Source organism: Fusarium solani (assembly GCF_023522795.1).
Source record: "Fusarium solani strain SB1 chromosome Unknown bctg00000003_1, whole genome shotgun sequence".
In the NCBI taxonomy this organism is placed as follows: Eukaryota; Fungi; Ascomycota; class Sordariomycetes; order Hypocreales; family Nectriaceae; genus Fusarium; species Fusarium solani.
The window spans coordinates 4,174,528-4,198,165 of NW_027072154.1; the positions used below are offsets into that span (position 1 = coordinate 4,174,528).

At 50.5% G+C, this 23,638-nt stretch overlaps 11 protein-coding genes across 11 annotated transcripts; 5 read left to right on the plus strand and 6 right to left on the minus strand.

Annotated features, from left to right (window-relative positions):
• Positions 1-3,730: 3,730 nt before the first annotated feature.
• Positions 3,731-4,663, plus strand: MRS44_006909 (uncharacterized protein; the record flags this gene model as incomplete). The annotated part of the gene is made up of 3 exons (XM_046274482.2): positions 3,731-3,827; positions 3,881-4,146; positions 4,196-4,663. The coding sequence occupies 3 exons, from the start codon at positions 3,731-3,733 to the stop codon at positions 4,661-4,663; spliced, it is 831 nt and encodes a 276-aa protein (XP_046139462.1).
• A 955-nt stretch (positions 4,664-5,618) lies between these two features.
• Positions 5,619-6,302, minus strand: MRS44_006910 (uncharacterized protein; the record flags this gene model as incomplete). Its single annotated transcript, XM_046274481.2, has 1 exon — positions 5,619-6,302. The coding sequence occupies one exon, from the start codon at positions 6,300-6,302 to the stop codon at positions 5,619-5,621; it is 684 nt and encodes a 227-aa protein (XP_046139461.1).
• Positions 6,303-6,829: 527 nt separating this feature from the next.
• On the minus strand, positions 6,830-7,671 carry MRS44_006911 (uncharacterized protein; the record flags this gene model as incomplete). Its single annotated transcript, XM_046274480.2, has 3 exons — positions 6,830-7,117; positions 7,167-7,383; positions 7,436-7,671. 3 exons carry the CDS (start codon positions 7,669-7,671, stop codon positions 6,830-6,832), a joined length of 741 nt encoding a protein of 246 aa, XP_046139460.1.
• Positions 7,672-7,979: 308 nt separating this feature from the next.
• On the minus strand, positions 7,980-9,448 carry MRS44_006912 (uncharacterized protein; the record flags this gene model as incomplete). The annotated part of the gene is made up of 3 exons (XM_065621921.1): positions 7,980-8,658; positions 8,771-9,182; positions 9,250-9,448. The coding sequence occupies 3 exons, from the start codon at positions 9,446-9,448 to the stop codon at positions 7,980-7,982; spliced, it is 1,290 nt and encodes a 429-aa protein (XP_065477993.1).
• A 1,889-nt stretch (positions 9,449-11,337) lies between these two features.
• On the minus strand, positions 11,338-12,072 carry MRS44_006913 (uncharacterized protein; the record flags this gene model as incomplete). Its single annotated transcript, XM_046274479.2, has 1 exon — positions 11,338-12,072. One exon carries the CDS (start codon positions 12,070-12,072, stop codon positions 11,338-11,340), a length of 735 nt encoding a protein of 244 aa, XP_046139458.1.
• A 582-nt stretch (positions 12,073-12,654) lies between these two features.
• On the plus strand, positions 12,655-13,919 carry MRS44_006914 (uncharacterized protein; the record flags this gene model as incomplete). The annotated part of the gene is made up of 2 exons (XM_065621922.1): positions 12,655-12,730; positions 12,892-13,919. 2 exons carry the CDS (start codon positions 12,655-12,657, stop codon positions 13,917-13,919), a joined length of 1,104 nt encoding a protein of 367 aa, XP_065477994.1.
• A 522-nt stretch (positions 13,920-14,441) lies between these two features.
• On the plus strand, positions 14,442-15,413 carry MRS44_006915 (uncharacterized protein; the record flags this gene model as incomplete). The annotated part of the gene is made up of 1 exon (XM_046274478.2): positions 14,442-15,413. One exon carries the CDS (start codon positions 14,442-14,444, stop codon positions 15,411-15,413), a length of 972 nt encoding a protein of 323 aa, XP_046139456.1.
• Positions 15,414-15,872: 459 nt separating this feature from the next.
• On the plus strand, positions 15,873-17,876 carry MRS44_006916 (uncharacterized protein; the record flags this gene model as incomplete). Its single annotated transcript, XM_046274477.2, has 1 exon — positions 15,873-17,876. The coding sequence occupies one exon, from the start codon at positions 15,873-15,875 to the stop codon at positions 17,874-17,876; it is 2,004 nt and encodes a 667-aa protein (XP_046139455.1).
• A 568-nt stretch (positions 17,877-18,444) lies between these two features.
• On the minus strand, positions 18,445-19,410 carry MRS44_006917 (uncharacterized protein; the record flags this gene model as incomplete). Its single annotated transcript, XM_046281840.2, has 1 exon — positions 18,445-19,410. One exon carries the CDS (start codon positions 19,408-19,410, stop codon positions 18,445-18,447), a length of 966 nt encoding a protein of 321 aa, XP_046139454.1.
• An 887-nt stretch (positions 19,411-20,297) lies between these two features.
• On the plus strand, positions 20,298-21,335 carry MRS44_006918 (uncharacterized protein; the record flags this gene model as incomplete). The annotated part of the gene is made up of 1 exon (XM_046278099.1): positions 20,298-21,335. One exon carries the CDS (start codon positions 20,298-20,300, stop codon positions 21,333-21,335), a length of 1,038 nt encoding a protein of 345 aa, XP_046139453.1.
• A 197-nt stretch (positions 21,336-21,532) lies between these two features.
• On the minus strand, positions 21,533-23,463 carry MRS44_006919 (uncharacterized protein; the record flags this gene model as incomplete). Its single annotated transcript, XM_065621923.1, has 2 exons — positions 21,533-22,663; positions 22,717-23,463. 2 exons carry the CDS (start codon positions 23,461-23,463, stop codon positions 21,533-21,535), a joined length of 1,878 nt encoding a protein of 625 aa, XP_065477995.1.
• Positions 23,464-23,638: the final 175 nt, after the last annotated feature.

A 23,638-nucleotide genomic window follows, 5' to 3' on the forward strand; every position in this document is an offset into this window, starting at 1 on the left:
CGTGATCATGAAGACTCATCGTGCCAATACCCTGTCGCATCCTAGTTGCAAAGAAGACGACATTGACGAAGAAACTGTTGGGTGGTGAGCATCTGATTAGACTGTGTTCGTCGTTGACTTTCACCCAAGTTCAGAAAATACCTACCCTAGAGGAGATAAGAAAAACTGGCCAAATGAAGGACAAGAAGGTAACCTCCCAATCAATGAAAATAGGAAACCTGATAACAAACAAGTTCGAAAATCCGTGTCAATAAACCGATGGACTAGACTTCGCTTGTCTCAACCCATGTGCCTCTACCCTCGAGCTCACATATTCTGTTAGCCCAACCTCCGCACGATTTATGAGACTGTGAACGTGCAGTCATCTACTCATAAGTCTGCCTTATCTGAACAATTGTGCAGGTATTTTTATAGGACTATATTTTGGCCTTTGTCTTAGTTCCTCGCCTGATCTATATCCTCTAACCAGGCGGGAAATGCCGTCATGTATTAACAAACTGTGTCTTTTGCTTTTGTGGCTGATGGCAAGCTATCATTGCAGATAATGCTAATAATAAAAAGGCCTAAACTGCTCCCGCCCTTGATGATAAAAACGTTTTAAATCTAAATTTGTGTGTGTGTGAAAGTGTACGGCAGCGTAGGGGGGTTGCGAAGGTTGACTGCTCTCAGCTAACAGTCCAAGGAAGCTTCCTGTAACTCTCCAGAACGGATCGCTGGGACTAACAGGTCCATTTGGAGGGCTGCAATTGTTCTAACAATCACAGCGAAGAGCCGAAGGGCATATTCTCAAGGTTCTGAAGCCAAGGCGGCTGAAGTTCCTGGACCCGAGCTAGACACCCTGCGACCTGCTTGGCAACCCGATCCTGTCTGACTATAAGCGAGACTACTAGACTATGAATCTTTCCATTCTCACCTCATCATTCTAATTTTAGAGTGGCTGGTTTCCGAGGAGCGTAAGAAACGACTAGCTCGTTCTTTACCTAGTCAATCTTGCAACCCTGTCAGGGCCAGGAACTTGAATGAGACTACCCATCACCGGCGCCGATATTAACGGCTAATCAGGCACCCCTGAAAGATCGATCTGTGTGGAAGTTAACTTAGGCATTGGTGATAAAGGCTTATCAAGATGAAAGCCAGAATCAAGAATGGAGAATCCGTCAAATCACTTGTCGAAGATGCTCCAACGGGTGGACATTTCAACGCTTCGAGCTATCCACGGCGCCAGACGGAAATGAGGGAGTTGCTTCGATCTTTATTTTTAGCGACAACAAGAGTTGAAATTGTCCCTGCCAAGCATCTTCTGGTGACGGTAGTGAGAGGGTGGTAATGGAAAAACGGGCTGATGCTGGCATGCGGTTTCTTGTTTCTACCGTTTCACTTGACTCCATTAATGGATCTCCTCGTTGGCAACGGCGCCAACGTTGGGAAAGCGGATGACGATGGATGCATCTTGTTACACGTAGTAGCGCCGTGGGCTCTCGGCGTTTATTAGCCGCAGTAAAAGGATGCGCTTCGGGGCTGAGACTCGAGAGTGAAGCGCTTGCGATCCTCAAAGTACTCATCAAATAGCACTTTGTCCGATCATTTATTGACACACCGCCCACGTCGGCAGAGAACGACTTGGCATTCTTGGGGCAACTGTCGCCCAAGCCGCCGTTATAAATCCTTCGGCAGCTGGGCATAAAGTGTGTCTGGGGCGATGAAAGGCTATGTTAGATTCGGGATAAAGACTCCCGCCGAGTCTCAGCCATGTCTACAGATTGAATGAGATCGTCAGACCTCGGTACCTTCTTGGGGCAGACAAAGACACGGGATAGTCGGACCGTCGCGGTCGGCAAGATCAATTCACATGCCCGGACTTGCCTTGAGAGTCGAAAATCTTGTTCATGTTTCTGGATAAAATGAAACTCTCGACGTGCCATTCGTATAGAAATCACCACGATGCGACCTATGAAGGCGGCCGAAATCCACAATGAATTGAATGTTCATGCAAGAACCCCGCCAAGAATTGTCAGAAACCGGGTGCATGCATAAGGGTCTTTTGGTGCAGCTATCAGGCTATCCTTGCCTTTGCCTGTAAGCCTTGCTTGGGGCCGGATGTAGGCTGACTGTAGCAGTGAATGCGGCAGCAGCAGGCTGTGCTTAGTTGAATGCCGTCAGTCTCACCGTCAAGATAACTAACAATCCTTTGCTGTAACCGAGCTTATTCGCTAACATTTACGGGCGGGTGTTGGCGGTGTGAGATGAAGGCTGAGTGTTTATGCAAATGCACAAAGCTTGAAACAATTGCTCATGGTGAAACGTCGACAACTCATAAAAAGGACAGCCTCAGCCTTTTGACCGTCAATGCATGCATAAAAGCTCCTACTATAAAGGTGCTCGAGCATCTGGGCGTTGATGCAGGGCTTGAGCGGGGTGCAGTGCGTGCAGCACATGGGGTCAGCTGAGCCCCCGCGGTGCAAAAGTACGGCCGGGAGAGGGTCTGGACGGTTTGAGGAGACACTGTGGATGAGCTCAGAGGCTCGAGATCAATGACACAAAGGTCAGTTGACTAGTGGACAATAGACGAGTGATGTGCAGGATCAACAAGAGCTCCGAAACAAACCGCTGGTGGAGTGAGTGTACCCGCTCGCTGATCGATTGATTAACCCGCGGGTCTTTGCTCTGCAGGTGACAGACAGGGTGCTCGCTGCAAAAAGAGTGAGTGCGGGAGAAAAAAGATAAGACGAGACAAACAGTCAGCTGGCTATCTTGGCGTTGGTTGACAATGGGATGGCTTGGATGGCCGACACAGCCGAGCGACAGCTGAGGTTTAGTAGCTCATGAACCTTGTGAGGTTGGGAACCCAACCTAGACGAGAGAGTGCAAGGGTAGGTCGGGTTGGTTATATGGGTGATCGCCGACTGACCCTCTTTGTTCCCCTCTCTGGTGACCTGACGTCAGATTCTAGGAACTCAATTCTCGCTGACGTTTTCCGTCCCTGCCCATCATCAGCATTCAGTCATCGTAAAGAGCGGGCTCTGACCAAGCTAGCAGAGGGGGACCGAGTTCTAGGCCCGCTCGTATTGTCGTTCGCGCGGCCTCCCAGCTAGCCACCACCAAACCACTGATCGGATCTAGGGAGCCGCCCGCCCCCCTCCCCAGCCACAGGTAGAGTTTGGAACTAGGGGAGCTATTCTCCGTCTGCGGGTTTGCCGTAGCAACTGCACACCAGTCTCACATGATTGCGCGTTCTCTGCCCCAGTCCATTACCCGTCCTCTTTGAACCGATAGCCGGGGGTGTCTGTGACCAAGACCGCATGTCCGGTCCTCGATTGGACTGTCGCAGAGAGGGGACGGACAGGGGTCAGCCAGAGCCAAGCAATGGCTAGTGGGGATCCATTCCTCGTTTGGGCGTGCGTGGCTTGGAGACAGGGCAACCCGGGGTTGTCTAGTCGACGCACGCGCAGGGAATACGAGCGGCTAGGACCCATCGCCTGATGGATATAAACCGAGGCTGTGAAGAGGCTAGAACATCTCCAACCAACCTCTTCCTCACTACAAAAAAGGCGATTGGCCTCCGGTTCCTGCAAGATCTTCTCTGAAAGTGCGTCCTCACCAATCCTCCCCTCTTGAACTGACGTCCATCAAACGCAAGCCACTGCGTGACATTGCTGACCCTTGATCTAACCCTCCCTCCCCCGCTGTACCATCGTTCCACGACACGACGCAGCCAACCGCAACGCCTCCAATGTTCTCCAAAGCTCTCTCCGTGGCTGCCCTAGCCCTTGCCGCACCTGCTCTGGTGTCGGCCCAGACTTCGACCACCTGCAACCCTCTCCTGGCCAGTGAGTTACACAGCCAATCTGATTGAGTTGTCGTCTTTTGCTGACCTTTGCAGCCTGCCCTGCCGACCCAGCCTTTGGTAAGGACACTGTCCACTGCGACTTTACCAAGGGAGAATGTCCTGCCTTTACCAACATTGGTGGCACTGCTATCGAGTACGGTGAGAATGGTGGTGCCTTTACGATTCCCGGTCTCGGTGTCGCTCCTACAATCGCCACCGGCAAGTACATCTTCTTTGGCCGCGTTGATGTTGAGGTCCAAGCCGCTCCTGGCGTGGGAATCATCACCAGCGCTGTGCTTCAATCTGATAACCTTGACGAGGTATGCTCTTCCTTGCATCTCACATATCAATTCATGCTAACGTCTACAGATTGACTGGGAGTGGATCGGTGGTGACAATGCCCAAGTTCAGTCCAACTACTTCAGCAAGGGCGACATCAGCACATATGATCGCGGCGCCTTCCACCCCGTAGCCAACCCCACGGGTCAGTTCCACGTCTACTCTATCGAGTGGACACCCGCCTTTGTCAACTGGATCATCGACGGCACAGTTGTGCGCACCCTCACCTATGCCGACGCCAAAGGCGGCTCAGCCTTCCCCCAGACCCCCATGCAGGTCAAGCTGGGCACCTGGGTGGCCGGCCGTCCCGATGCTGCGGAGGGTACCGTCATCTGGGCCGGCGGTATGGCCGACTTCTCCAAGGGTCCCTTCACCGGTTACTACAAGAGCATCTCCATCGTCGACTACGCCGGCGGTGATGCTCCCACGACCAAGAGCGTGAGGGAGTACATCTACGGTGACCAGTCTGGCAGCTACCAGAGCATCCGAACTGCTTAAGGAAAATAATGAAATTTAATGAAAGAGTTGGATGATTTAATGAGACTGGTAATGAAAGAGGGGGACGATTAATGAGGCTGGCATGGCATTTGGCATTTGACATTAGACTATGAACATCAATCAATATATATGACCCAATTCATCAATGAACTTGATCTCTTTGGCGTGTGACATGAACATCAAATGGTCTTGCATAAAGACGGCATGGTGACACGACCCTGGACGGTTCACAGATCGGCGGGCAATCATGGTGGGCAGAGGTTTCAGTTATCTCAGCTCTATCTCAGTTCACTGAGACCTTGTCCCAAGCATGGCTGGAACACACTTCCGCCTTCCGAGCCCGAGATGGATTTTTGGACTTTAACTGTATATCCACTCATGTAAGTCATAATTGAGACACTGCGAAATGCCGGTTTTTGACCGTCTGCCGTAGACTTGATCCATGGGAAATGTGAAACAACAATGGCATCTAGTGAGATTGCTGTGCTGGTAAGATAAGCGTTTAGGATACCATTCCAATGAAAACATCACTAAACCGAGTTTGATAGTTCAATTAGGGTTCATACGCTTGCAGATGATTGATCAAACAGCTCCTTGGGAGGCCAAGAGAAGCAAGAGAACCATGCTAGTTCTAGTAGTCAGAGCCAAAACACACATTGGGACAACAAATTGTGCATGATCGAGTTAGTGCTGTTACTAATTGGCCGAGAAAAAGAATTTATATCAGACAACTGTCCATGTTTTTGCCGTACAAGGAAGACAGGGACAAGTGATGAGGGCGACCCAGCGATGCAGAAGTTGGCCACGTACGGCCAATGGCTAAACCAGAAGATAAAGATGAAGGGGGCCAACTCTCTGTAGATGCATCTATGTCTCAGTAGGCATTTATGTTAACATATCCGTCTAACACTAGCGCAACTGACTCATATGGTTCATAAGAAACACTCGCTCGCCCCTAAGCCGAGTCGTCTACTCCAACGTCCACCCTCATAACCGCCGCCTGCGTCTTCTTCACTTCCACTCCTCGAGTATCATCGAACCAATACCTATGCACAACCTCGAAACCCGACTTTTCATACGATTTCATGGCGGGCACGTTGCCATCATCCAGGATAAGGGCCAGCGTCACCTTGGCCCCGTTGTTTTCCTTCAACGCGAGCTGTTTGGCAAATTCGATGATTTTGTACGAGTGGCCTTTCCGTCTCTCAGACGGGAGGACGTAAATGGCGTTTAGGACGTAGGTGGAATCGACACCAGGAGCGGGAGGACCGAAACTGACGGTGTCTGGTTGGAGATGCATCTTGTCCTCGTAGGATTTCGCGGCGGTCTTGGCTTCGAGGGGACCGACCAAAGTGAGAGCTGCGAGCCATGGCGAGTTGAGTATGAGTGAGATATCATCTGCAGTTTCAGCTCCGTCGTCAGGCTCCGAGACAATGATGGTGTTGAGGGCCACGGGATTGTTCAACCGGGACGCCCAAATCTCCTCTGAAAAGGCGACTTCGCGGGCATAGCTTGAGCCAAAGCTTTCAGGCGAGAGTTGAAGAGAAAGGAGCCGAAATTCTTTGTAGCGAGCGATGAGTTGACTCCATTGCGCTGCGTCGGGCAATGACTTGGGCAAGGCGACGGCTCTGGTGTTCATTTTGACGAGTGAGTGAGCAAATGAGATTGAAGGTGAGAAACTGAGAATTTTGAAGTAAATGAATGGACGCAAGCTGAACAGAGAGAAATAACGCAATGGATTTCGTATGAGAGGATGTGGTGAGACGTTGGTGCCTATGCAGTTGTGAGTCACTTCGAGCTGCCCAAAAGGAGCAATGATCAAGCACGCCATAGGTGTTGGTCTTAGTCAGACGCTTAGCGACTGGCAATGTGATCTGGTTAGAGTGAAATATTTCTTGATTCATCACTTGTAGATGGTCTCCTTGACGTGTAAGTAATAGTATCCCTCATGGTAGCAAGCTGGATTGAGCAAGTGTTGCTAGTTGAGGTTGAGTCACGAAAACGGGAATCGACGATACAATTTTGGCCGTTGCCATTGGAAGACAGTTTATTGAGGACCAGGAACAAACGGTACTGCAATAAAAGCAACCAACTATGGGGAATTAACGAATATTTACCTCAATGTGAGGTCAATAAATCAACAAAGATGTCCAGCACCGAGCTCAACTACTGAGCAGGTGCCTCAGCCTTCAGCGCTCCCTGTCCAATTTCTATCAGCTCCTCGTTCACAAAGGTGTCCTTCTCGAAGCCATTCACAGCCTTATCCAACAGGGCTGCCGCCATCTCGTCTCGCTGGATAGTCGGGAGACCGATGAGGACTCGAGCAATGCCTTGAACACCCTTGACTAGGAGGCTGGTGTTTGCTGTGTTGATCAGTCCAGGCTTAAACACGCAGGCCTTTAGAGCGCCGTTGGACTTTTGCGCGCGCTCGAGGACATCTGTCTCAACTTGGCCCTGCTATGCGTTAGTTGCATCAAGTTGGGACTTTCGTGACGTGACATACCCTCATCACGCAGTAGTCGCCCATAACCCAAGGCTTCTTGGCCGGGTCTCGTTCTGCGTTGGAGCCGCTTACGTACACGAAGCGAAACGGCCCAGTCTTGTCCTTGCGTGAGAGATTCGAAAATGCGTCGACTGCTGCTAGAGGATAGTCATGACAGATCTTGCGCACTTCATCTTGGGCAAACGTCTTGGATTTGGTTGGCGTGATGGCAATGAGCCTACGCCACCGTCAGCTTCAAAGTCCCATGGCTTTCCAGAGGCCAAACACACCAAATACAAGCATCCGCGTCAGATATTTCAGTCTTGACACTCTCGGGATAGTTGATAAAGTCATCGCAGGCAACCGGCTTCAACTTGGAGGCGTCGGCTTGCGATCCCGAGCCTTCCGGAACGGCGGTTTGACGGCGCGCTAGTGCGATGACAGAGGTGATTTTTGGATGGGACAGCGCTTGACGGACGACTTCCGTACCCAGGAAGCCAGTTGCGCCAGCGACGACGAGCTTCATGATGGTGGTTTTGGCTGGTATTCGTGTTGTGCGGGGTTGAGATGGAGTGCCTGGGATAAGAATGCTGACGTCGCCCGCTACAGTGATATTTAAACCAATCTTCCGATAAGCCCACTTACGAATCTGGTTCAGTTGCGCGTAAGCTTGCAAAAAACAAGGATCAATCTTGAAACATAACCATGGTGCGCCCTGGTAGCACTGGTGAAACATAGCTGCTCTACGTACACAAGAAGACGGACTTTAGTTGCAAACTCCGAGATGAGAAAAAGAAGAACCATATCCGATACCAAGAATTATACCCGCCAACTTTATGAAATAGGTGTTGACTTGAGGTGGTCGCACTTGGCGTTGTCAAATGGACTTCCACAGCCAACCTCATTGTCCTTCTCGATAAAGACAGCCGGTAGGTTAAAGTAGCACGTCGGAACCTGACCCCAAGCCAAGTTGCTCAGGTCAATCTCCTTGTTGTCTCCTCCATGAAGCCCACAGTCAATGATGGCGCGGTAGAACGGCTCCCGGTTACCAAGCCCGTACGAGGCCATCTTGTCATAAATGTCGGCGGCGGCCTCAACCCACTCGTTCTCGCGGTTCGGGTTCGGGTTGTTCTTCATAATGTAGAAGCAGTACTCTTCTCCGTCCTTGAGCTCGAGCCACTTTCGACCAGGAGCGAAGCCGCAGTCCTCACGGGTACGCACATTGTCACGCTTGTCAGCAACGAGGTGGTACTTGGCTGCCATCATGACGTCGTTGGCCACCTTTTTCTGGATATTGTTCGTGATGGACTCGATGGTTACGCGGACTGCTTCTTCGTCGTCATCGACTAGGAACCAGCCGCCGTTGAAGAACTTGGTAATCTTGGTTTCGTATGTGTCCCACTTGGGGGCTGGGAGGGAGCTGTATTCTTCTTCGCTGCGGCCGCCGCCCGTGGCGATGCGGAGGGTGTCTTCGAGGGATGTTGTGGCTGCCTCAAAAGTGTTGGCGAGGGCGCTTGAGATGGTGCCTTAGTCGACCTCGTCCTCGATTAGGGAGAGGGCGGAGAAGATGCCAGCCAAGATACCGAAGCCAGCAGAGATACCAGAACCCTGGTCTTGTTAATCACTTGCTGTGAATTTGGAAGGATAAACATGCAGCACCAGGTACAAGGCCTCCGACTGCGTTTCCAATGGTGGCAGTAGCAGCAATCCAACCTCGAACCTGACTCGGGTTATCCTCAGACCCGTCAAAGTCCTGAATCATCTGAGGAATCCTCAAGCCGTTGATGAGAGTCTCCTGAGTGAACTGGCGGTTCAGCCCGCGGAACTTTTCGTGCATGCCCTTGACGGCCTGGAAGATCCAGTACGAGTTCTTACCCAGGGGCGTCGTGCCGAACTGGTCAAACTGATCGTCGCAGCTCAGGCCGCCCATGGGGTTGCAGTCGTTTCCTAGGGCAGAGCAGCCAGCGGCGCCAGATTTGCCCGAGGTGCCTCCCTGGACTTGGTCTTCCATATTCTTGACCCATGAGTTTTCGTGCTCTGTTGGGCGTCAGCGCCCTACTCGCTTTCGCAGCTAAGGCTACGAGATGTTGAATAAGGTACTTACCCCAGTGGGACTTGATGAAGAGCTCAAGAGATACACCCGCGGCCGTTTTCTCCCAAAGGTCATCGGCACCTTCTGGAGTTCTCAAGTCCCAGCCCTTACAGAGTGTCTCTTTGCTATCCAAGACATCGTCCCGCTTGGAGGCAAGCGGCGAGGCACTTGTCGACGCCGCGAGGGCCAAAAGAGCGGAAGCAGACTTCATTGTCGAGGTCTGGTTCCGAGAAAGGATGAAACTGGGTATCGAATAGGCAGTCCGATGTTAAACGGTCAGGTGTAGATTGCCTTTTGGCTGATACGGAAGCATTTGTACGGACGAGGCTGCATTTATATACAACTACAACCACAACTCCACAGACGGTCGGCATATCGGCAGCTCATAATAGCATCAATACTAAGCATAGATCTTGGCAGCTTACGTCTTGGCCATTTGGCGAGATGAACCGGGCCGTTCGCTGACGATGTGCCCACAAAGGATCGAGTTCCCTACGGTGTAGGTGCTGAGCGGGGAATTAAGGACTTTGGTGACACGCGGAAGGGTCCAGAAGGATTCGCTTCCCCATGTTTGTTGAAACCTCAGCCTTATAAGGAAGGTCAGTGGTTCGGTCAATAGTCAGGATCGAGGTCCGATGGGAAAAGTAGCTCAATTCGCGTGTTTGGTGATTCATCCTAGAGAGTTGACCTGTTTTGATGGCATTCAGGGACTCTGGTACCAATCAACGAAATAAACCAGCCCTGAGCTTGGTCATAATCAACTTGAAACTCGGTCTATATTCGCACATGGTGATAGACGGGTACCCTTCCCGGTACCGTGATAGACTTCCAGGCTCGATATTCTATCGATGCCTGGAAGCCCCATGCTAGCCTACCCGTCTGTTCCCTGTCAAACTCCTCTAATTTCTTAGTAGGGCTGGATCGGCATCAACTTGGCCACGGCAATCGAATTATCCCATTTAGGTGGGGTGACGAACCCCTATCATTGAACAAGTCCGTAGGGCCGTCGGAGCTGGTTGAACGTTGACTGACACAAGAGAATATGTAGAATTCTTAATCTTGGTTGCAAGGTTATTGGAGATGTTTCATTGTTATCATGTTGCTTTCCTGGTTCTGGTACTTCGAAAACACGTCTTGTGACGGGCAGCTGGTCCGACCATCACGAAAGGTCATCGCAGCCTATCCATGCCAGTGCATAAACGTAATATCACTCCTTGTCAAGGCGCTCCAGAATAGACAATTAAAAATATGGGTCTGGCTGTAAATCTTACCTGAGGCTTGCAGCCTCACGTCTTCTCGGGACCGAGGAGGCCGAGCAATGACACATCAACTTGGCTTATAAACCTGCCTCTATCTTGGCGTAAGCGTAAGGATCAAGCGGAAAGAACCCTATATAGTTCTTGCTCTCCTTTGGGTCGTTCTCTTAACCTAGTACTGCTCGTCTACACATGTCTTAATGGCAAGGTGCTGGCAAGAATCTGCTCCACCAGGGCACCCTTATCAAGAGAAATTTGACTGGGACGTGTTAAGAATTTAGGTCCCAGCATTCTATCTTCGTCTCCCACATTGGTGACCAATCTGAGCATACCCCCCTGGGTCTCGTAGGGAGTATTGGCTGGTCTATAGTCAGGTGTGCATTTCTGTGCTAGAATGTGTTCGTCCTCGCAGTGGGATTACACATGTGTGTGGTCATATCAATGGCCTGCAGAGCCTGTCACAATGAGGATCTCAAAGGTCGTTGAGGGCAGATTGCAGATTTTTAGTCACGCTTGTGCGTAGGCCATCGATAATTATGACGCCTAGACTGCTCTAGTCTCCCCAGGTGTAGCCTTGTAGGACATAACATCTTGTCTCATCCGCCATGACTCTGCCGCGTTGACTAGACGGCACCGCACTGCTTCGTCGCCTAAACTTAGCTGGATAATGAGCACACAGAACCCATCGGAACAAGTGAGTAACTGGAAAATAACTGGAGCTTTATGGATTGAGTTGCAAACAGTTTTCAGAATATCTCATAGGACATTGTGTGCAACAGTTTCGAAGGAAGCTAACAACAGAATCATAAACTAGCGTACAATCATTCTCATTTCCACATGTACCTCAGAGCTTGATTGTATCTCGAAGAAGAAGCTCAGCTGTAGCATTCCTCGCCAAAAAGCTCCCCTCGTATCTCAGAATATCCAAGTTCACCCAGGGATCAGAGATGGAGTTCCTCGGGAAGCTGATGTGGCCCTTTCCCAACCAAATTTCATTGCACTTCATCCCCAGACCACAGGGGATGAATTCTTGAACCGAAGGGGGCTGTCCGACATATGGTGAGGGGATACTGCGAAGGTTGAGCATCCATCTGTCTGGTTGAGGGGCGCTGGTGACCAGCTGTTCTGGGACGAATTCAAACTCGACCATCTTTCTTCCCATAGGTCGCTCCGTGCCGCCGAGGACGAGCCGGCTACCAGTGAATTGCTCAATGACAGTCTTTCCATGGACCTTGGGAAAGCCGAGGAGCTCACGGCCAGCGTATATGGCGGCATCGTTGTCGAGAATGAAGAGGAGATTAAAGTGAAACTTTTCGCCCTTGTAGGTCACTTCGACCTGGTGAGCATATTCGGTGTAGGCTCCGACAGGGCTCATTCCGTAGCTGAGAAATAGAGACGTCATGAGCGGCTCTTCCTCCAATTCGAGAACATCCGGGACAAGATGGGCGACCTGAGATGCGGCGACTCGATAGGTAATGCCGACTGCGGTGGTGTTGGTGAAGACTCCCTTTGCCCTTGAATATGCTGGAGCAAAGGTTGGCAACGATTCGCCATTCAAATTCAAGGTCCCGAAAGGCATGGTTGCTGTGTGTTTGTCTTTATGTGGTTGAAAATATGAGAAAAGATGTGTGAGAAGGATGAGTGGTCAGTTCAGAGTGTGCCGGTGCCAGTGTCAATGTATGGAATTTATTGACTATCTGGGATCTAGTGAAGGGATTGTTGGCTTTCTTAAATAGTGATTTACTACAGCTTAATGAGTTCTCTCAGGCAAGCCATCAGTTCCCAGGTTGATACTCTTCCTTACGTTGACCGCATAGGCCTCGTCTTATGAAACTCGTGATTTGCTGACGTTGCCTGCATGAGGCGGTGGGCTGATCAAGTAGTCCCAGTTTAATCAACCCACCGTGCGCAACCCCGTGGATGTGAGTTCCCCAGTTCACATGAAAAGAACCGAGGCACGAATTGATGCCCCGGTCCGAGACTATTCCCGAGGCCGTTGAAAGCTGGGTTACGTGGTGGCCTCCCTCATCACACCATGAACCACTCCCGCTAGATGTTTCGCTTTTGCCAAGATCAACGAACACGCAGGGGATACAACCAGACTATTGAAATCCACTGCACGCCCAAGTTTATCTCCAATCACTTCTCCCGTCACACGTCCATGGCCTACGAATCTTCATCAGATAAAACATCACAGCGGAGGCGGCGGCAGAATGCCCTGGCTCAGCGAAACTATCGTATGTTTCATTAGCTGCTTTATCTCGTGCACACGACTAACCCTTGAGGGCAATAGGCGCCCGGCAAAGGGAGAGAAGAAGGGTACTAGAACGTTTGGCTGTCTCTCGCATTCTCTTGCCATCTTCCCTGGAAGTCTCATGCACGCATGATTATGGGGTAGCATGCTCACAGCCAGCCTCAGAGCGGGATCTCGGACCAACCCAGTTGACGAGGAGAGCTATCTCTTCTACCTCGGCCGACACGGGCTTCCATTCCCTAGACATCGCGCCAGGATTTACCGCCTCCGACTTCTTCTCTTGCATCGGTTCTTATCCCGAGAAAGAACGTCGTACCTTTTTCTTGTTAATGACTAAAGAGTTGTTCGGCATCCGGGACATTATCAAGTACGGCCTCATCTTCTTGGGATACCCTGTGAGCTCTTCACTCTATAACAACGCTATGCTTGTCCCAATGAGCCAATGGCTACAAGACCTGCAGCAAAGTCTGGGCGACTTTGATTTTGGAGCAGCCATCAAGGCTGGAATTAGCGTCCTTGGAAAGTTGAACATACCTTCGGGGCATAATTCCAGGATTCACGAGATAGTTGCGTCTCCTCTTCGGGGTCAGGTTGCAGATTATATCCTCCTGTGTCGAGTTTCATTCGTGTCCGCCGTGTTCATGAATGCACTCCACCTGGGAATCCCATGGTACGATCTCATATCTTTTGAGTCCGAATCACCCTTCTCGCACCTAAGAGAGCAGATCGAACAAAGGGATAGCTCGGAGGATGACACGAGCATAGAAGATGCCGATCAGGCGGCACAAATACGACAGACATTTGGGGATTACCTAAAGGGTATACAACCCGACCTTGTGCCCACAGATGCCCAGCTCACTATCCCTCATCATCCAACATTAGATACAATCCCATGGCCAGGCTTCCGTTCCAAAGTCATTGCTGCGGTACACTCAGACCCCCCGTCAATTGACAGAGAGGATTTCTGTCTTGACTTGCTCAATGACGGTCTGCGATGCTGGGGCTTTGCGAACGGCGATGCTTTGCCCTCTGCGGCACCCTGGGATGCCCAGAACTGGGAAGCAGCCCCGTGGTTCCTTGAGAAGTGGGAGCACCTGACTGACGGGAGGGATGGGGATGAGTGGAAAATAAGTGCCCGGTGGTGGTCGATGGGCGCTAGGAGGAATGTATGAGCTAGAAAGCCACCTCAAATTGGTTCTTGTAATCCGCATTTAGAGACAGGAAATCATAGATTCGAGTTATAGACTTGTCTTCTTCATAGTGACTTTCTGGTGATGCTTGTGAGGACCCTAACGTTAGTCTAGCATCGCCGAGGCGTGAATCAACCTCGGCACATTGGTTAGTGTAAAAAGATCATACCTATGTCACGCGTGCCATGCACACAACGTCACCCGCAGTTAACGTCACCTGCAGCAAGGAACCGCATTGATGTTTCGGAGTCGGTATTCATTGCAACTCCATGTTTGAAGAATCGAAAGATTGCTTCGGTCCGATTGCGGTATTCCACCCAGACAGATTGCCGATAGTTCCGACTAGAAGCCTGATGTGATAACCCACGTTGATTCCAGACTGGGAGAACAAAGAAACCTAGCCCGTGAAGAAATCTCGCGAGGTATATTTAAGGACAAACATCTGGTTGCCTCTTCCGCCTCTTCACAAAACATATCTCTTTCATCACATACAACACATCCATCATGCAGGCATTCCAATACGGCGGTCCAGAGTCGCCATTTCAACTTCGAAACGTTCCCATTCCTGAGCCGGGACAAGGTCAGGCCTTGATCTCTGTCAAGGCCGCCGGTCTTTGTCACACCGACGCCCACTATGTTGACGGACACGGCATTGAAATGCTGCCTTCTCTTCCCATCACGCTTGGACACGAAGTAGCCGGAACTGTCGTCAAGGTTGGATCAGAGCCGTCTCCGGTCCAGATCGGCGATCGCGTGGTTGTGGCTCTGGTAGCTCATCCTGTCGAGAAGGCAACACGAGCCACGACGATTGGACTCGGCTACGATGGCGGCTATGGCGAATTTGCGATAGCTCATTATGAGCACCTGGTAAAGATTCCAGACGGTGTCACCTTTCCTCAAGCAGCCGTGGCCACGGATTCAATCTCGACGGCGTATCACGCTGCAGTGGTGACCGCCGGAGTTACAAAGTCGTCAACGGTTGCAATCATTGGAGTCGGCGGCCTCGGTCTCAATGCAGTCGCCATTTCGGTACTGCAGGGCGCCAAGGTCTACGGAATCGATATCAACGAGGACAAATACGACGATGCGAAACGCCTGGGTGCGGTCGCGTGCGCCCCATCCCTCGGTAGTTTCCCCGATGTTGCTTTTGACGCCGTCATCGACTTTGTTGGACTCACGCCGACGATTTCCGCTGCCATCTCGTCGGTCAAAAAGGGCGGAACAGTTGTAATGGTAGGGCTTAATGGTGGTAATGTTGAGGTCTCATCCATGTTGTTGGTGACAAAGAGTATCAGTTTGAAGGGTTCATTTGGCGCGGCAAAGGAAGAGCTGTTGGAGGTGTTGAATCTGATTGCTTCTGGCAAATTGACACCGAAGTTGACGGAAATACCGTTCAAGGATGTACCGAAGGGGCTGGAGGATATAAAGAAGAACAAGGCGGAGGGCCGCTTGTTTGTTCGCCCCAGCGCGGAGTAGACACTCAGTGGCTAGTTCGAGAAGGGCGGATATTATTAGCTTTTTGAAGTTGTCTAAATTGTCTTTTAAGCTTATAATATAGTAAAAACGAAGTTGCGTCTAATGAAGAGACCGAAAGGATACTGAGACAGAGTGTGACAGCCACTCCCAACGCAAACCAATTAAATACTACGATCCTCCAGATACCCCTGGTTGAAATGCATGCAGAGCCCGGAAGAAAGCGTCCGGCCTCAGTCTGCTGTCTGCCAGAACCCCTGCAATAGCCTCTGCCTGCCGAATACGGGCTGCAGCTAGCTTGCTTGGGGGATGGCGCGGCGATAGCTTCATGCACCCTGGACTCAGCCGCAGGCAGGTCTGAGCATACATATAAAGGAGGGGCTTGGCTCGCGCTGAAACATGCAGCCTGTGTGACCTTCAATATTCACAACTTTTCGGCCGCTGTGCCGCACCGTCGTTATCATGATAGAATCATCATCCCCGTTTATCGCATCGTCGATTCCCCTGCTTCACAATGCAGTCAAATCCCTAATCTTTAAATGCGCCGAAATTCTCATGGCTTTGTTTATTTGGAAACTCTTCTGCCTCCTTGCCGCCCGGTCTCATCAATTCACGGCCTATCTCATGTTTGCCGAAGACTATATACAACGCTGGCTATTCCTGTCTTCCCGCGGCTTCTCGCGCGCCACTCTTGTCGTCCTGGGCTTCAGCATTCTAAATGTCGCTGCGTCCCTCTACGGCACCTTACTCTGGGCACTTGACTCTCCAGGCTACGTCTTTCGGCAGTCCAACGTCACAGCCGCCGAATATCAAGACTTGCGCAACAAAAATCCCCCTTACATCGTTCAGTTGCATCTTAATCCCGACAACCTTGAAGAAACGGAAGCGACCCTTTCGCAAACCATAGGATCAGAGCTTTTCCAACCTGGACTTAACTACACCCTGACTGGCGACGTCCAAAGGGGAACCCCCGAGATCACCACACCAACGCGACAAGACGATGTTGGGGCGCGAATCTGGCTTGACGACAAGGGTTTTTCGGTTTCGCCAGATAGTTACGCCATGTTACCTGGTTCCGGCACCATCGACGGCCAAACGTTCCCCGATTGCACATACTTTGGCGGAGGTGCCGCTGCCTGGAACTGCACCTTCAACAGCACATTCTCAGTGCCGATCATAGACAATATTGTTGGGCAGCCCGAGGTACACTGGGACGACACGTCGGACCTGAAGCTAGACTCGAGATACGTCAAACCGAACAGAGTCGACAACATCTGGGCTTCCTTTGGAGCTGGCGGCGGGTCTGCGGTCATGATGCAGGTCTTTACTGTTACCAAAGGGATAAGGCGACATACCTTTGTCGAGTCTGTGCTTCGCGTCACAATGTTGACGAATCCCGGAATTCCATTTGCTGTCAAGGACGTTGACAACCTGGTACGGCGGACGTGGAGTACCAACGAGACCGAAAGAAAGGACCCTCTCATCGACAAGATTGTGGGCGGTATGATGAGAGCGCAGGATGAAGACCTCAGTTTCCAATTTGGAGCCAACTCGGCCGTCAATTCCAACCTCACGGTTCTTCAGTCCAGCTGGGGTTATTTAACTGCCGTCGGCAGCGGCGGGAATGACATCTTCTCCCTCATCAGCATCACTGCAACCAACATTACCCTGATAAGATCTGAAACCATTGACAAACCACCGTCACCACTGGAGAAATGCGATCAAGGATCGTTTCAGAATGAGGCGTTTGGCGGAAAGGTTACCCAGACCGATTGTGCGGCATCCAAAAACGACAATGAAAGCAACAAGTTCTTTGGCCAGGTTGACACTGCTGCTGTTCTGATAGCATACGGGTTTGGCAACGGCCGCTCAAACATCAGCTCAGAGTCTCTCAATGATGACGTCTTGTCCTGGACCGAGAACATGTCGGCCACGCTGGAAAGCCTCCTCGTCGCAAGAGCCTACATGGCCAGCATTGACCCGGCCCTGGTCACAATCAGCGTTCAAAAACTGATGGTTGCCATGTCTGGCCTACAACTCCTTCTCAGCATCCTCGCTGCGGTTCTCGCTGGCGCAGCATGGCTCGCGCTGTCTTTCCTTGCCGACGCATACTGGTCCAACACCTTCTTAGCAAGCGTGATGCATACTACGTTGGAGCGGAGCGGCAAGAGGTCTGGTTACGTGCACAATCCGCAAAATGTTGAACTACTGTCCGGAAGGGATGGGGACTGTATCGCAGTAGCTGGTAGGGCAATTGTTCTCCAAGATCGACCTTCAGATGGGTTCTTGGCTCAACAACAATGGATGGCGGGTAACCAACCCGTTGCCTACTATTCTCAAATACCTAGCTACGGAGTCACGAACTTTCCGCTTGAGCAGAGAGGGCAGAATCAACCCGTGGCGTACAATTCTCAGATGCCTAGTTACGCAGACACGAACTTGCCGCTTGAACAGAGAAAAGAATAAGCAGAATAAAACATTCAAGTGGTAACAGGCTCAATCGACAGACTTTTAAGAATCCTGTAACGTATATGTATAGTAAGTTGGCCACTCAAGGGAGTTGGCCACTTGTATTTCTACCTAAAATATAAAAATAAAAAAAGCCTTTAAAATTTTAAATATAGCTTAAAATAAATAAAGTTTTAATATATTATTTATTATATAATTTATAATCTTATATTAGTCTCTAAAGAATATAAAGAAAATTCCTTATAAGGTAGTTTAGAAAAAATACTATTCATACCGTATACTTTACTCTTTCTCTATAAAGGGCTTTTTTTTAAAAAAATATATAAGAATCATTTCTAGACTCTATAAAAAGTTAGATTTATAAAAATACTCTTTTTAGGTTTATTGCTATTTTATTAAAGAAGCTAGGTAGTCTAGGGTAAGTGATTTCTTGCGGTACAGTGCGGTGGCCAATTTACTTGCATGGCCAACTCACTATACATATACGTTATATGATTTTGAAGACATTCATAAGTGACAACCTCGCCCACACCCAAAGACATACATCTCATGCATAGCCGTGGACTCATCGCTGAAGAGTCAACAGACCAGGCTTATAAGGCAAAAGATTGTAGTCTCCGCCCGAAGCAGGATCGCGTCCCTGATACAGAAACTGCAAGTTGCAGGCATCAATCGTCATTGTCTGGTCAGGGTCACTGCGGATCAGCTCGCCGTGACTGATATCGTTGGTCCACCGCGCGCCGCTGTTGGCCTTGCCCGCAAAAGGACTGCTCTCACTTGTTGCCTGGGGTTTCCAGGAGCCTCCGAGGTTGTCGGTCGTGAATGAGCGGAAGTAGCGGCCGTTCGCTCCAATGGCCTCGACGATCATAAGGTACTGATTCTGGCCTTTGACCTTGTACACTTGAACGGCTTCGAAGAGGTTGTTCCTCGTGTCGCTCATGACCACCTGGTATGATGAGCCAAAATTGCCGGGGAAGTTTCCGATGGGCATGCTGGCACGGTAGATTTTGCCATTGTCGCCGGCGAAGAATAGGTACATGTTCTTGCTATCGCCAATAATGGCCTGATCGATAGGTCCAGTACCGTCGCCAGACCACGTCCCAGTGAAGAGTGGCTGGACTGACGACCAGCTATTGACGTTGGCGGGATCCTTGGATGTGCGATACGAAAAGGTAGTTGGACCCCACTGGTAAGCCAGCACCCAGACGTCCTTGGGTCGAAAGTAAAAGAGCGAGGGTGCGACAGCACCGAAGCTCATCGAGTTCTGCTTGGCGGAGGCCATATTGGACCAGTCCGAGAAGAGGTCAAAACCGATCGAGCTCCATTTCGTCCCCGTGTCGTGAGTGCTCGCATAGACAAGGTGTCGTCCGTTATATGGAGCGTGGGTAAAGTCCTTGAGTGCGACCAAGCCTGACTTTGGATTGGCCAGCACACCAGTCGAGGTCCAGCGATAGGTAGATGGGAGAGTGCACTGAGCAGCGACACTGAGGACCCAAGACAGGGACAAGATGGCTCGGGCGAATGTGTGCATTTTGTTGCAGAGAAGCCTCATATAGAGAGAAGGATGTAGCCGGAGTGCGCGGATGTCAACAGGAAAGACGAGGAAAAAGCAGTGCAGGCTACTCGCACTTATATATGAGACGTGGAAGATTTGGTCATAGCCATTTCTTCGTATTAGTTTACACGAGACAGGCTGTTCTCCCCTTGATCATTCGACATCCGGTAGGCATCGGACAGCATATCATGCATGATACAGGGATGCTTTCCGGCACTAAACCGAGGACGGATGTTCCTGTTCGGCACCTAGATTCCGAGCAACGCATTTTTAGAAAGCACAAGGGCATAAGTGCAACCATACTGAAACAAACAGAAATATTCCGGCGGAGAAATAACATACCGTGGCCAGTCAATGGTGTTACAACCAAACAAACTTTAGGTCATATGGGAAAGCACTGAAGCTAAAGGGACCCCTAGCGTCTCCACCCTGCTTTGTCAATTTGGTGAGTCGAATACGGTAGCCAAATCTCGGATCTTCAGCCTCAATTGGCTTGGCGGATCTTTGATCATAGTCTGGGGATTTCCAGGATGAAATCGACTTGGCGCTGATCAGTACCTATTTCATCAATTTACGACGTGGTTTTCGGATTCTTTGAGTTGTTGGTTGTGTTTTGCCACCAGCAATCTTGGTTGGTTTATATTCCAGCAGAGAGCATCCCTGTCCGGAGCTATGCTTAACTCCTCTGACGCTTAACTCCTATACCCGTGGAAGAGATATACAGTTGTTGGGTATTCAAAGATTCCATCTATATAAGGCTCGAATGCTTCATTTTGGACGAATTGGATAATTCCCACTCCATCTTCGCTCTTGCACATCAATTGCTCGTTGCCCATCAAGATACAACACTCTTATCAGCCAAAATGTCCATGGTTTCACACGAGCCCTTTCAATTAGTCGGCCGCTATGCCAACCGCAATCGGTGGGAGAACCTCAACGGGCCTGGAGATTCGCGTGTGACTGGCATACAAATCATCAAAGACGAGGCCCTCGAGGGTGCATGGGGCGACAAAGTCATCCTCATCACCGGTATCTCCGCTGGAATCGGCATCAAGACCATTGAAGCAATTGCATCAACTGGTGCTACTGTCTTCGGAACGGCTCGCAACATCGACAAGGCCAAACATGCACTTGGCCATCTACTTGAAAACCACGGTGACCGAATCCACCTGCTTCACATGGACCAAGCCGACCTCACCACAGTTCGTGCTTGCGCCGATACCGTTCGCGAGAAGAGCGGAGGCAAGCTCAACGTCATCATTAACAACGCGGCCGTTATGAATACTCCATACGAAAAGACCAAGGACGGACTTGAGTTACAGTTTCAGACAAACTACCTTTCCCATTTCCTGCTCTTCTATTTGCTCAAGGACCTCCTTTTGGCGAGCTCGTCACCCAGATTTCACTCACGGGTTGTAACCGTCTCATCAGCCGCTCATCGCTATGGACCCTGCCGACTTGACAACATCAACTTTGACAGTGGCGAATACAACGGCTGGATGGCTTATGCCTCGAGCAAGGTGGCCAATATTTACATGACAAACCAAGTTGAGCGTCTTTACGGTGCCCAAGGCCTTCACGCCTACACACTTCACCCAGGCGCTTTCATCAGCCCGAACCTGCAAAAGTTCTCCAAGGCGGAGACAGAGGCGCTCAGTCAGGGAGACGATAGACTAAAGAAGTATATGATGTCTCAGGATCAGGCTTGCGCAACAACTATTTATGGCGCTGTCTCGGGTGAGATAGAAGGTCGAGGAGGTTTGTATCTGGAGGGAGCGTCTAAGTCGGGGCCTTGTCCTCCTGATTCGGATGCTGTTGAGTATGGATACGCAAGTTGGTCTCAAGACAAGGCCAAGGAGGAAGAGCTATGGGAAAAGAGCAAGAAGTGGACTGGCGTGTAGTGAATGAATGAATTCAATGTGCAATAGGATATGCTAGGGCAAAGAAGAATTCCCGCCCTTGTTATGTGTTGTCGTAAGACCTAATACCACACAACGCCGCCACCTAGAGTATCAGATGGCTTCTCCTCTTACACACCAATCGCGGTAGCAGAGAAACCTAATACCGCCATCATAGTGAACGAATAAGTTAAAGATTCTCATCGGCCACCAAGCTCCGCCTCCTTCTTATACACAGCGCAACGCCCCAACCGAGCGAGTTCATTCACAAAACTCTCGAGTATCTGGACTTGGTCAAGTCGTTGAGGCGTGTAATGGCGCGCGGGCATCAGGCGAAAGATGTCTGCAGCTGAAGCAAGAAGTTCCAAGTCTTTCTGGGCTTGGCCTTCGAGGGGATTCATGAGGATGTTGAGAAAGAGTGTGATGATCGCGACCGTGGGGTAGAATTGGACGATCCTGGTGGCAAACTTATTAGTAAACGAAATTCTAGAGGGGGCAGAATAAACGCCGCCGAGGATGATGGTCATCTTTGGGGAGCCTCTTTTTCTGCTGGACTGTGGAGAAAGACTGTACCAGAATGTTTCGGTCGCCAAGCAGGAAATTGTTGCTTTGAGGTAAACAATAGTAGAACGGCTTGCTTCTAGGCAGAGGGCAAGACTGGAGTCGAGAGCAGCAGCACTAGATCCTTCCGTATGCGCCTGCATGGGGCTCATCGTAGTGCATCTTCCACTAGCATGATGAATAGTGATGAGCAGGTAGAAATACTCGAGATGCACAAGGATAGTATGCATTCTATGCGCCATATCGGTGTCTTGGAGTGACGGAAGTGACGATCGAGACATGGACAGTGAGGGACGAATATGCGACGGCATTGAAGAACGCCATTCCTCGAGTTGTTCATCAAGCTCGCGGATATCGCGCAGGAGTTCGGCATCTGACTTCCGGCTCGCGTGGACCGAGTAAAGCTGGTGGTTTGCCTTGCACTTGAGTAGACTCAAGCCTATATCTCCAAAGAGATATGGGAAGAGACCCTCGCCTGTACCATCGGTAAAGAAATGAGTCATGCCTCTGTCTGGTGGTGTGAGATCGCAGTAAGAGTCGGTCAGGAATGGTGGCTGGCCATTTCTTAGAGCGATCTCTTTGTCGAAGAGGTAACAAATCCAAAAAAGAGCTCGTAGATGGCATCTCTCACGCTCTTCTCGGGAAGCTTCGCCATGATCGGGTAGGCTGGGGACATCAATGTGACCCCCCATCGTTATGACCATCCTACAGGCAACCCCGTTGAGGATAGCAGCAGTCGGCATCCGGCCCAGGTGTGCTTCGTGCAGTTGCTAGACGGAGAAGATTTAGTTGAATGTCTTTAATAGTTTCAACCGTCACTTACCAGCATCAGTATAGCTTGTATGCCCATGAGGTTGGTATCTAGCAATACTTCTGCAAGCAGATGGTGCGCTTCCATGGAGCATACTTCAGGATCGATATCCGGAAAATCATTCGGTCCTCTAAAACAATCAATGATGGAGAGAAAGGCCAGGAAACAGCACCTAGCACTTAGATGTTCGAGTGATGCTGTAACGTTCAGGCCCTCATAGGCCAGGACAATGGTCTCGCTGAACAAGGTGCCGTCGACGAAGGGAAAGGCAAACTTGAATGTAGAATTCAAATATGCGGCAATGACTTGGTGGGTTGTGTGTCGAGACGGAAGTAGGGAAGCCCCTGAATAACCCTGGGAGTGTGTGACGGGGCTATGGAGTGTTGATGGTCGTTGGAGTGTTTCTGACTTGAAGTTGTCTCCAGCCTTTGAAAGGATCCATCTGCGACCTTCCTCGGAGAACTGCGGTATACCTTTGTCAAGACTTATTTGTCCAAGGTGACAACCGCCATAGTAGAGCTGGCCGAAAGGCTTGGTGACTGTCCGAGGGGCACGAGTTTTGGGGGGTGTCAACGCTTGAGGTTCAGGTGTGATGGATGGTTGTTCATGGCTCGTTGTGAGGATGTCTCGATAAGGCACGTTGCCCTGCCACGTGGCGTCGTTTTGGATGATGGGAAAGATGGTGGCGTTGAGACTATTTAGCTGCTCGTTGGGGACAAGGGGTTGGGGGCCGTTGCTGGGCAGGGTGCCAGTAGGCATCGAAACAGTTCGAGATTGGACATTACGGCTTGATGAAACATATCAGAATGCAATGTTTCAATAGTGCAGGGGGTGTAGGCATAGTTACCTGGCAAGCATCCGTGTCTTTCCTCTCCTAGCCCTGGAGAAGGTGCACAGAAGGTTATGGTGCTCGCACCAGTCACAGGGAGTCCTC